At 44.1% G+C, this 13171-nt stretch overlaps 1 protein-coding gene across 3 annotated transcripts in view; it reads left to right on the top strand.

Moving 5' to 3' along the window:
* Positions 1–13171, top strand: part of LOC135506000 (serine/threonine-protein kinase BRSK2) — a 169138-nt gene that overhangs the window by 143821 nt on the left and 12146 nt on the right. For 2 of the 3 annotated variants that reach the window (XM_064925335.1, XM_064925343.1), the window contains exons 13-15: positions 1885–1945; positions 4400–4607; positions 6050–6098. In XM_064925335.1, the coding sequence (XP_064781407.1) occupies positions 1885–1945; positions 4400–4607; positions 6050–6098 (318 nt within the window). Of the gene's footprint in view, positions 1–1884; positions 1946–3913; positions 4608–6049; positions 6099–13171 lie in introns of all 3 variants that reach the window. The other variant, XM_064925329.1, reaches the window with a different exon arrangement.

Here is a 13171-nt window from a genome sequence, read left to right as displayed (position 1 = left end):
GTGTGTGTGTGTGTGTGTGTGTGTGTGTGTGTGTGTGTGTGTGTGTGTGTGTGTGTGTGTGTGTGTGCGCGCATGCGAGTGCACGTGCGCGCACACTGCAGCATATTTAACCGTGATTTACTGTTTCAATGTTAGTTTCCAACAAAATAGCCAAATCGTCTATGGCAAATTAAATCCCCAAACCTTCGCTTTGCATCAGTGGCCCTATGTGATGTGAGGGAGGGAGGGGTTGACAACAGAGGATGGACAAGAGAAGGGGAATAAATAAAAGGAAAACATGAATGAAAAGTGAATTAATTGTAAATGAAGAATGAAAAGGCTCTTCTGGAGCTCTTCTTGAGTAGAATAGAGACACGACACTGATTTATTTTGAGGTGTGTGTGTGTGTGTGTGTAATCACGGCATAGCTGACATGTTTGAAGTATTTATCGATGACGACTTTAGACCCTGATGCTTTGCTTGTCTTGTTGTCATGTCGACAGACACGGTTGGCCATTACACCAACACACACCAAACCTTTCAACGGTCTGCCGTTTTAGTCGACAGCCACTGTGTGTCTGTGTTAGTCATATTGTACACACGAGCCATTTGAAGCTATGCACAAGGACAGCTCTGATGCCTCATCAAAGATAAAAGGCGAGGTAGAGGAAGAGGGAGGCAGAGATTGACAGACAGATAGAGAGAGAGAGAAAAAGAGAGATGGAGAGCGTGATGAGCCAGGAAGAGAGTGAATAGGAGTGAGAGAGAGCGTGACCACTGTGACTGATAGGAAACTGAGGAAAACAGACCATGTGGTGAGCATAACCTTGCTATTAAGAGGCCGCCATAGGCAGACCTGGCTCTCAAGAGAAGACAGGCTATGTGCCCACTCTCCACAAAATGAGGTGGGAACTGATCTGCACATCCTAACCTCCAGCCAAATGTGCGATGATATAAGAGAGACTTATTTCCCTCACATTACATGGACCCCAAAAATAGTGTGAAATACCAGCAGTGTGAGCTCATCGCAGCAAAATCTGTGGGCAACCAGAGGAAAACAAACACCAGAGTAAATGAAAGCTATATTTATCTGTTTATTTATTTTCCCTTGCCATTTGTACTTCTTCTATGTGCACATTCTAACAGCACTACACATACTTAATAATATAACATTTCAAACTTTTTTGTGTCTAATGTTAATAATCTGTGATTGTTTATTGTACATGCTTTCGGCAATATATACATTGCTTCTCATGCCAATAAATCCCCTTTGAATTGAATTGAAATGAGAGAGAGAGGGAGAGATTGAAAGACAGAGAGAAATGTGTTTAATAAAACACCTCAGGAATCCCGACCTGAACAGACTCCCTCCCCAGGGGTGAAATAACCCTGGCTACATCCACAGTTATCCATCCTTGTTTGAGTCAATCTCCTCTACTTACCCTGTATGATTCAATCTCCGCCAACCTTTATAGCTCAGGGCAAAGTTTTCAAAAAGTACAGATAAGCGGCATACAGTACAAAGTGCTACAGCCACCTACAACTGTGTTCACGGTAGTTACGTTAGTTTTAATGAACTCATCTGATCTCTTTCCTCTACTTCTCCCAGAAGCTTCTGCTAGAAAATGCCATTATGCACAGATCTAAGATCAGCTTACTCTCCCAAATTGCAACTTGAACCATTATGGGGTAAATCACAAAGCCAATCTTAGATCAGTGTGTAGGGGCAACTTCATCACACTCTTTTTGGAGCTTATATGCGTTTGTCCCCCGTGCTTTCTGTCCTCCCTTCAGCTTGGGGTGTGCCAGTGTGTGGTCATATTGTGGTGTTTTCCCGTTGCAGTGGCACATATCGCATTGTCAGAGGATGTCTTTAACCCTGTGTGCCTGCGTGTGTGTCTATAGGTCACGGTCTATCAGTGGAGCGTCCTCCGGTCTCTCCACTAGTCCTCTCAGCAGTCCCAGGGTAAGAGTTCGGTTGTTCCGCACCACCCGCTGGCCCACCGGGGCCCACACTGCACCGCACCAACTCACCTCACCGCTAGCTCTGCTGTGTTGTGGCTGTCGGCGGAATGCACACGCTGCTGTTCACTCACTACGGCCACTCATAAGGCTATTGAATAAGGCAGCTCACAGGGGAATCTGACATGAAGCCTGCATAATCTTGTCATAAGAATAGTGTAAAGCTACCAGTCTCTATACCCTATGACAGCTTATGACTAGGGCCATGTGTTTTGGACAATCATGGATTTTATCTTTATTTAAAGCTTTTTCTTTTTTTATGTCAGATGGTCCAGCACCATCCTCAGACAATTACTTTCATTTTTGGTGTAATTCTATTTCTGGAAAAGGCTTAAAATGACGGTTAAAATCTTCGTCACGTGTCATGATAGCCCAAAACACAGGGCATGACTTATGACACCTGACATAACGCTGATATGAGGATTTAGTGTCGTTCATGGGTTGTATCAGTTGTTACACTGTAATGTACGTGTGGTTATCATGACCTGTTCCGACTGTTGTTATATCATCGTTATGACAGAGCTATGTAGGCTGCATGTCATAGGGCTTCTTGTGATGTCTCATAAGGGCTTAAGTACTGACGAGGGAACCCATCGTTCTTGTTTTAAAGTTCTTAATTCCCCCAACAGCTCATCAGATTGCAAACACATCCATTATTTGAAATCCCAATACATGGGATTTTAGTGTTCAATGACCAGTACTATAAAATAGTAACATAATAACCCAGCACAGTCATCTTCGATTAGGGAATACATTAGAATGTGCTGCCATGTTATATAATGACTGTAAAAGTTTCGGCCACAAATCAACTAACCATCTCCTAGCTAGCATGCACATTTCCTCCATTTTTTTTTACTAAGGCCATGCATTTTTAAAGCCAGCCCTTAGCGAGGATACAAACATGCAGTCATCCCATATTCTGCCTCTTCTTGCGGAACTGTCAGTGTTATGAAGGATTCTGTAAAAGTTTCATAGTTGAGGATATTTCTTTCTGGCAAATATTTATGTCTGTCAGCAACCCCAGCAGGGGTTTGGTGCCTAAATGTTTTTTTTTTTATGATGAGTGATACTGTAAAGGACTTGGTTCTGATAGTGGTGATGCTGTGTTAGTCCTCCTAAATATTGTGCCGATTATGTAAGGCTACATATTATGTCACACATTGATGGGATCACTCTACTGAGGGATATAGGGATATGGGGATTAGGGTTTAGGAGTATAATTTGACTTTTAAACTTTAGAGCACCCAAATGCACCCACACAAACACATGCACACACACACACACACACAGAGAGAGACATACACGCTCATGCGTTATATTTAATGAGGATCACTTCACCAAGGCAGTCGTCGTAAACGCTTCATAATGCTGCCATATGAGTGACACAACAAAAAGCCGATAAACCTTGCATAAACTTTTAATACATGCCAGTTTTCATTAGCTGTCATAAACTTTCATGTCCTGTCATGATAGTTGCTATGTCATTCATACCACAGCATTGTGCATGCAGTATGGCTGCTTTCCAACAATGAAGTCTGGAAGCTAATGCAGTTAGCTTTGGGTGCTGTTTCAGTTGCCGGTTTGGGTTTGGCTTCATGAATGCTTGTAATGTTCTACACTTCTGTCCCCCCATGGTGCTGCTGCCTCCTGGTTGGCTGGTTGTGCTAATGGCATGTTCTTCTTGTCTTTCTTTCTGCACTCTCACCACTCTCCCTGCCTGTGTGTCATTCGCTCCACCTATCCTCTCCTCATGTCATTTCTTACGATATTGCTGTTTTTTTCCCTGGTGCCTTTTCATTGCAATCCACCTTTATTGGGTTGCGGTGTTTTCTATATATGTCCCCTGGCTTCTGGGCGTGGTCTCTCATTGGCTGCCTGCGCTGTCAATCTAACGGTGCATGTCCAATTGCAGCCGGTCCGGCGCTTCTTTATCCCGCCCCAGTCGCCGGACCTCTGTCAGTCGCCCAATTGTAGCCCCACCCATTCCCCAGAGTCCCGCCTTAACCATAACGGGGTAGGGGGGGGCAATCGCGTGCACCCACACCCGCTCCCCAACTCCTACACGCCAAAGATGGGGTCCCCCCTGATGCACCCCCGCACACAGACCCTCCCCGCCAAGCCCAAAGTGTCTGAGAAGCCCCTTCAGACCACCAGGTCCAACCCTCTTCCCAACTTGGCTGACTGCCCAACCACCCCCAAGTCGGAGCCCACCTCCCCCTCATCACCCCTGGGCAGTCCCCCCTGCGTCCCCAACAGCCCGCGGCCACGCCGCCACCCGCCCCTCACCGTGCCCCCCAAGCTCTCCATCCCCCTGTCCCCGATGCCACCCATGACCCCCCTTCGCCGGCACCGCCTCCACCCTGACCACAACGGTCACAAATCTGTCCCCACCATACAGGTGACTCCGCACCCCTCTCCGCTGGGGAGCCCCCTCCCCACCCCCAAGGGCACTCCGGTGCACACACCCAAGGATAGCCCGGCAGGCACCCCCAGCCCCACGCCGCCCCCCAGCCCCTCCATCGGCGGACTGCCCTGGAGGACACGTCTCAACTCTATCAAGAACAGCTTCCTGGGCTCGCCGCGCTTCCATCGCAGGAAAATGCAAGGTACTGGACAGGACTGGGATAGGAGACTTGGGGAGAGAGGGGAAAGGTGAGGGAATAAGGCAGGATTTACACACACATTAACAGTGGGTATAAGAATGGGACCCTTTGCTGGCTCACAGTTACATCCTTCTGGGCTGCGTAGATCATCCCCAGCGTAACGACGTGCTGGAACCACCTGGTCAAGGAGATTGGTCGCCATTAGTTTTAAAATCCTACCTGTACCCAGGTCATGCTGCACTGTTAGGAAAGCTATTTTATACTCTCCCATTCTTAGCACAGGGGAATATCTGCATTCATCCCAAGAGGGTTAACAGTAATGGTTCTGTTCTATACGTTGTGATATAATCGTACTAAACCACGGGGGAGGAGTTCTTTATGCTAGTCCGATGAACTTCTGTATGATTAGTCATGTACATTATAAATCAACGGCTATACCATTCCGATGAGAGGAGCAAAGATGAGAAGAAGAGTTGTTTGTGTTATAAGGAGCGTATAGTTTCAGACCTTTACAAGAGGCGTTATGTTGGTTCTCAAAGTGTGCAAGCTCATATGTAATCAGGGAAACTGTAGGGTGTATTTTTCTTGTCCAATGAGTGGTATAATGTTTTAATGCCTGTAGGTAAGTTGTCATGTAATATGTGTTGCACGGTGATAGATCATTGAAATCCTCCATTACTAAGGGAAGCCTAGCGGTTAGAGCGTTGGGACAGAATCCCAGAGCCGGCAAGGTGGAAAGCTGTTTTGAACTTGAGCAAGGCAAATAACCCCCGCAACAACTGCTTCCCGGTTGAATGCATTCAGCTGTGCAACTGACGAGGTATCCCTTTCCTTTCCCTAACTGGATTTATACAACGTGAATGGATATTGTCCTTCTTATCGAGAATATACATTGTAGATGATGGTATTACAATGGTAAAATAACATTAGTGCTCTTAGATGTCAATCAAGCAATGTTGCCCATTTGTTTGACCTTTTCACCTTTAAAGGTCCAATGCAGCCGTTTTTATCTCAATATCAAACCATTTTTGGTTATGAATTAAGTACATTGTTTTTAATTAAAATGGTCAAAAAGAAACCCAAATTGCTTCTCAGTAAAAGAGCGACTTCTAAAGTGCGAATGGACTGAGTGTGGAGCGGAGAACTGAAAATGAGCTGTTATTGGCATAGAGGTTTGGAACTCTCTGTCTTTTTGATCTATTATCAAATGTACCTCCTGTTGATGTTACCAGGCAGGCCAAAACTCCAACCCACAAAAACAGGCTGAAATTTCAGGTGGTCTTTTCAAACTCTTACACGAAAAGGGTCATCATCTTCACAATTTCACAGTATTATTCCAACCTCATAGTGTGGAAATGTATATCAAATACAGGGAAATAATGTTTTTGACTGCATTGGGCCTTTAACCTTTCAATTTTGACCTCTGTCTCTACCTCTCTCCACAGTCCCCACCCAGGAGGACATGTCCAGCCTCACGCCAGACTCTTCACCAGAGTGAGTGACCCGGGGAAACATAAATGCAGTGTTTGACAAACATTGAGGTCAAGAAAGAAAGTCGCACACTCTAGCTATGCTTCCAGACCCTGAAGAAGGTGCTGCGTACCGAAACGTTGTTTGCTATATCCACGAGGGCATAACTAGAGTGTGCCACTTTCTTTTTATTGTTTACTCTCCTTAGTCAACACCTCTACAGCACAGTTGTGGATGTGCGTCAGCCTATGCCTTTTACTAAACATTTAGAGGGCAAGCAACATAGGGCCCCGTAGGTGGTCTGTAGGCGTTCGTTCGGAGATCTAACACAAGTCTTTAGGAAAATATCTGTCTTTAGTCATATCCCGGTTTACCTATTTGCTAATGAGCTTGCCTACACCTAGCAACTTGTTTTGTTTTTTATTATATAAGCAAAAAATATTCCATTTTATTTGGAACGACAAGCCAGACAAAATTAAACAGACCTATTTATATAATGGATATGAATTCTGGGGGCAGAGATGATTAAATATTAAAGCATGAGACCTCTCACTAAAGGATCAGTCATATAAAATGTGTACTTAAATCCGATCGGGTTCTCTAGCAGATTAGTAAGAATGTCTCACCCAATGTTCAACCCCAATGCCTTTTTACCATTATTCAGATTACCACCTCTCACTTTCGGTTATTTGAAAATGAAATAATCTACAAAATATGACTATTTTTAAAACAAGCCATAGAAAGTTGGTTGCAATTTCAGTTTAATTCACCAGAAAAGACATAACAAATAATACAACAAATATTTGGTGAAATTCAAATATACCTATTTTATATCTTTGGAGAAAAACATTTAAAAAATGTATAATCTTTGTAAATGATATCATAAATAGGACTGGTGGAGTTATGTCACACATGCAGCGAACACAAATATGTGGAAATGTCTGCTCTTCTCAAAATTACAACCGACTAATTGCAGCATTACTGTAAAATGGAAAGGGGCGAAAGTAAGGAACTTGTGTCTGGCAGACCTGCATTAAAGACCACAATTGGTTAAAGAAATTTGTAATGAATGAAAAGTATACTTAATTTAGGGACCAAAAAGAGAACAGCTGTGCCATATAGATTGCAAAATAGTTTGCAAGATTTTGGATGTACCGATTCCATGGCACATGGTTTATCAACTGGCATACATGAACTGAATCCCCCAAAAACATTTCACTGCATTTCAGCCCTGCCACAAAAGGACCAGCTGACATCATCTCAGTGATTCTCTCGTTAACACAGGTGTGAGTGTTGACGAGGACAAGGCTGGAGTTCACTCTGTCATGCTGATTGAGTTCGAACAACAGACTGGAAGCTTCAAAAAGAGGGTGGTGCTTGGAATCATTGTTCTTCTTCTGTTGGTTACCTGTAAGAAAACACGTGCCGTCATCATTGCTTTGCACAAAAAGGGCTTCACAGGCAAGGATATTGCTGTCAGTAAGATTGCACCTAAATAAACCATTTATGAGATCATCAAGAACTTCAAGGAGAGCGGTTCAATTGTTGTGTAGAAGGCTTCAGGGCACCCAAGAAAGTCCAGTAAGTGCCAGGACTGTCTCCTAAAGTTGATTCAGGTGCAATCTTACTGATGGAGGATGGCCTGGTGTCAAAAAGGGCAGCAAAGAAGCCACTTCTCTCCAGGAAAAACATCAGGGACAGACTGATATTCTGCAAAAGGTACAGGGATTGGACTGCTGAGGACTGGGGTAAAGTAATTTTCTCTGATGAATCCCCTTGTCCGGAGAAGACAGGGTGAGAGCTACCATCAGTCCTGTGTCATGCCAACAGTAAAGCATCCTGAGACCATTCATGTGTGGGGTTGCTTCTCAGCCAAGGGAGTGGGCTCACTCACCATTTTGCCTAAAAACACAGCCATGAATGGTACCAACACATTCTCCGAGAGCAACTTCTCCCAACCGTCCATGCACAGTTTGGTGACGAACAATGCCATTTCCAGCATGATGGAGCACCTTGCCATAAGGTAAAAGTGATAACTAAGTGGCTCGGGGAACAAAATATCGATATTTTGGGTCCATGGCCAGGAAACTTCCCAGACCTTAATCCCATTGAGAACTTGTGGTCAATCCTCAAGAGGCGGGTGGACAAACAAAAACCCACAAATTCTGACAAACTCCAAGCATTGATTATGCAAGAATGGGCTGCTGTCAGCCAGGATGTGGCCCAGAAGTTAATTGACAACATGCCAGGGCGGATTGCAAAGGTCTTGAAAAATAAGGATCAACACTGCAAATATTGACTCTTTGCATCAACTTCATGTAATTGTCAATAAAAGCCTTTGACACTTATAAAATGCCTGTAATTATACTTCAGTATTCCATAGTAACATCTGACAAAAATATCTAAAGACACTGAGGCAGCAGACTTTGTCAAAATTCATATTTGTGTCATTCTCAAAACTTTTGGCCACGACTGTAAAAAACTACACTGGATTCAAAACTTTGAGTTTTTCAATTTAAATTATTACACAAAATTCTTACAACCAATAGACTGTTATATACAGTGCCTTTGGAAAGTATTCAGAACCCTTGACTGTTATGTTACACATTTACATACATATTCAGACCCTTTACACAGTACTTTGTTGAAACATATTTGTCTCAAGCTCTGTCAGGTTGGATGGGGAGCGTTGCTGGACAGCTATTTTCAGGTCTCTCCAGAGATGTCCCGAAGCCACTACTGCGTTGTCTTGGCTTGTGCTTAGGGTCGTTGTCCTGCTGGAAGGTGAACCTTTGACACAGTCTGAGGTCCTGAGCTTTCTGGAGCAGATTTTAATCAAGGATCTCTCTCTGTAATTTGCTCTGTTCATCTTTGCCTCGATCTTGACTAATCTCCCAGTTCCTACCCCTGAAAAACATCCCCACAACATGATGCTGCCACCAACGTGCTTCACCGTAGGGACGGTGCCAGGTTTCCTCCAGACTTTACACTTGGCAGTCATGCCAAAGATTTCAATATTGATTTCATCACACCAGAGAATCTTGTTTCTTATGGTCTGAGAGTCTTTCGGTGCATTTTGGCAAACTCCAAGCGGGCTGTCATGTGTCTTTTACTGAGGAGTGACTTCCGTCTGGCCACTCTACTATAAAGGTCTGATTGGTGGTGTGATGCAGTGATGGTTGTCCTTCTGGAAGTTTCTCCCATTTCCACAGAGGAACCCTGGAGCTCTGTCCAAAGCCCTTCTCCCCCAAGTGCTCAGTTTGGCCGGGCGGCCAGCTCTAGGAAGAGTCTTGGTGGTTAAAACTGCCTTTTGTTCTTGGGGACCTTCAATTTCTGCAGAAATATTTGGGTACCCTTCCCAGGTCTGTGCCTCGGCACAATCCTGTCTCAGTGCGCTATGGACAATTCCTTCGACCTCATGGCTTGGCACTGTCAACTGTGGGACCTTATATAGACTGGTGTGTGCCTTTCCAAATCATGTCCAATCTATTGAATTTACCACTGGTGGACTCCAATCAAGTTTTAGAAAAATGTCAAGGATGATCAATGGAAACAGGATGCACCTGAGCTCAATTTCGAGTCTCATAGCAAAAGGTCTGAATAATTATGTAAATACGGTATTTCTGTTTTGAATATTTAATACAGTTGCAAACATTTCTAAAAAACTGTTTTTACTTTGTCATTATGGGTTATTGCTGAGATTATTATATATTTAATCCATTTTAGAATAAGGCTGTAATGTAACAAAATGTGGAAAAAGTCAAGGGTTGTGAATACTTTCCGAAGGCACTGTATATGGGGGGGGGGGATACAACCATTTTTCTGTGAAGAGAGAGAATCATTAGATCATTTGTTTTGGTACTGTCCATATATAGCTTGTTTTGTATCATTTGTATAATTGACCTTAACTTTTATTTAACTAGGCAAAGTCAGTTAAGAACAAATTCTTATTTACAATGATGATCACCGGACAATGCTGGGCCAATTGTTAGAATAGAAAGGTTCAGAACTTGTGTGAAACATCACAGCACAGTTGAGAACATATATGGCAAATAGAAATCAAAACTGGATGGTGTTCAGAGATAGATGGGAGCGGTTGAGTGGAGCTGAAGGATGGGACTAAAAACAAACAAAAGATAACTAATGTAAAATATACTGTGTCAAATCAAATCAAATCAAATTGTATTTGTCACATACACATGGTTAGCAGATGTTAATGCGAGTGTAGCGAAATGCTTGTGCTTCTCATTCCGACAATGCAGTAATAACCAACAAGTATTCTAACTAACAATTCCAAAACTACTGTCTTATACACATGTGTAAGGGGATAAAGAATATGTACATAAAGATATATGAATGAGTGATGGTACAGAGCAGCATAGGCAAGATACAGTAGATGGTATTGAGTACAGTATATACATATGAGATGAGTATGTAAACAAAGTGGCATGGTTAAAGTGGCGAGTGATACATGTATTACATAAAGATACAGTAGATGATATAGAGTATAGTATATACGTATACATATGAGATGAATAATGTAGGGTATGTAAACATTATATTAGGTAGCATTATTTAAAGTGGCTAGTGATATATTTTACATAATTTCCCATCAATTCCCATTATTAAAGTGGCTGGAGTTGAGTCAGTGTGTTGGCAGCAGCCACTCAATGTTAGTGGTGGCTGTTTAACAGTCTGAAGGCCTTGAGATAGAAGCTGTTTTTCAGTCTCTCGGTCCCAGCTTTGATGCACCTGTACTGACCTCGCCTTCTGAATGATAGCGGAGTAAACAGGCAGTGGCTCAGGTGGTTGTTGTCCTTGATGATCTTTATGGACTTCCTGTAACATCGGGTGGTGTAGGTGTCCTGGAGGGCAGGTAGTTTGCCCCCGGTGATGCGTTGTGCAGACCTTACTACCCCCTGGAGAGCCTTACGGTTGTGGGTGGAGCAGTTGCCGTACCAGGCGGTGATACAGCCCGCCAGGATGCTCTCGATTGTGCATCTGTAGAAGTTTGTGAGTGCTTTTGGTGACAAGCCAAATTTCTTCAGCCTCCTGAGGTTGAAGAGGCGCTGCTGCACCTTCTTCACGATGCTGTCTGTGTGGGTGGACCAATTCAGTTTGTCTGTGATGTGTATAACGAGGAACTTAAAACTTACTACCCTCTCCACTACTGTTCCATCGATGTGGATAGGGGGGTGTTCCCTCTGCTGTTTCCTGAAGTCCACAATCATCTCCTTAGTTTTGTTGACGTTGAGTGTGAGGTTATTTTCCTGACACCACACTCCGAGGGCCCTCACCTCCTCCCTGTAGGCCGTCTCATCGTTGTTGGTAATCAAGCCTACCACTGTTGTGTCGTCCGCAAACTTGATGATTGAGTTGGAGGCGTGCGTGGCCACGCAGTCGTGGGTGAACAGGGAGTACAGGAGAGGGCTCAGAACGCACCCTTGTGGGGCCCCAGTGTTGAGGATCAGCGGGGTGGAGATGTTGTTGCCTACCCTCACCACCTGGGGGCGGCCCGTCAGGAAGTCCAGTACCCAGTTGCACAGGGTGGGGTCGAGACCCAGGGTCTCGAGCTTGATGACGAGCTTGGAGGGTACTATGGTGTTCAATGCCGAGCTGTAGTCGATGAACAGCATTCTCACATAGGTATTCCTCTTGTCCAGATGGGTTAGGGCAGTGTGCAGTGTGGTTGAGATTGCATCGTCTGTGGACCTATTTGGGCGGTAAGCAGATCGGAGTGGGTCTAGGGTGTCAGGTAGGGTGGAGGTGATATGGTCCTTGACTAGTCTCTCAAAGCACTTCATGATGACGGAAGTGAGTGCTACGGGGCGGTAGTCGTTTAGCTCAGTTACCTTAGCTTTCTTGGGAACAGGAACAATGGAGGCCCTCTTGAAGCATGTGGGAACAGCAGACTGGTATAGGGATTGATTGAATATGTCCGTAAACACACCAGCCAGCTGGTCTGCGCATGCTCTGAGGGATGCCGTCTGGGCCTGCAGCCTTGCGAGGGTTAACACGTTTAAATGTTTTACTCACCTCGGCTGCAGTGAAGGAGAGTCCGCATGTTTTCGTTGCAGGCCGTGTCAGGGGCACTGTATTGTCCTCAAAGCGGGCAAAATGTACATAGCATGTATAAGCTGGAAGTAGAAGTGTTTCTGTCCATTAGTTTACTCCAATTAGCGGAGGGGTGGTAGGGTTAGGGGAAAATAATAAAGGAAAATATGTACAAATTAATTATATATTTTATATATATATTTACAAAAAATATGTATGGTGGATTGAAAATGATACAGACAATTACATTGATGGAAGCCACAATCTATCTGCAATATTAAAGCTGATCTACCCCCTAAAAAATTAAAAATAAAATAAAAAAGGTATCAGGCAAGGTTTCTAGTGATTGTGGTTCACCGATGTTGGCCCGTTAAAAGCTAAAGTCTGGGGACATTAGTTCAGGGAGCTGCACATCTCAGGCAAGATGATTTGTCATTTGATTGTGGGTCACTGAACCACCTCTGTTACATACATGTGCACGAAAGTCAACTCATTCCACCTTCCTACCTCTCTGGTGTTTTCGCCACTGGGAGAGTGACTACGTAAGGTACAGACAGTTGAGGATTCTGCCCAAGAGGCCTGTGTGAACAATTCCCACAATTATGCAAATTGACCTCCTCCCAGTATTGCATCCCTCTCTCGTTCCTGTTGATTGGGCTATTTTTAGGGAATTGTTCCCCATTAATATTTTAGTGGTTTAGTTCCAGTTTGCTTCACAGAGAGCCACAGTTAGTCTGGTTGGATAGTTGGAGATGAGGCAGAAACGAGGAAGGGGCCTTGAGGTAGGTTAGTTGCAAAGGTAGTCAGGATGATGACATTGCTATTGGGGACCAATATGAGGCCATTTGGACAAGCAGAGGGAGGAAGAGGGCTTACAGAACATGCACAAGGGTTGAAGTTAGATGGTAGAGGGAGGTGGAAGCAGAATAGCCTGGTTTAGATATGAATGTGCTTTTACCAACTCCTCTGACTATAATTGTCATGGCATACATTATAGTCACCAAGCACATCTGGACCAGGCCTGGAGGGACAAAGTGATTTTA

This window comes from Oncorhynchus masou, chromosome 2, assembly GCF_036934945.1.
Source record: "Oncorhynchus masou masou isolate Uvic2021 chromosome 2, UVic_Omas_1.1, whole genome shotgun sequence".
Taxonomy (NCBI): Eukaryota; Metazoa; Chordata; class Actinopteri; order Salmoniformes; family Salmonidae; genus Oncorhynchus; species Oncorhynchus masou.
Note: the sequence above shows the minus strand (reverse complement) of the source record. Positions and strands in the feature narration are given on the sequence as shown.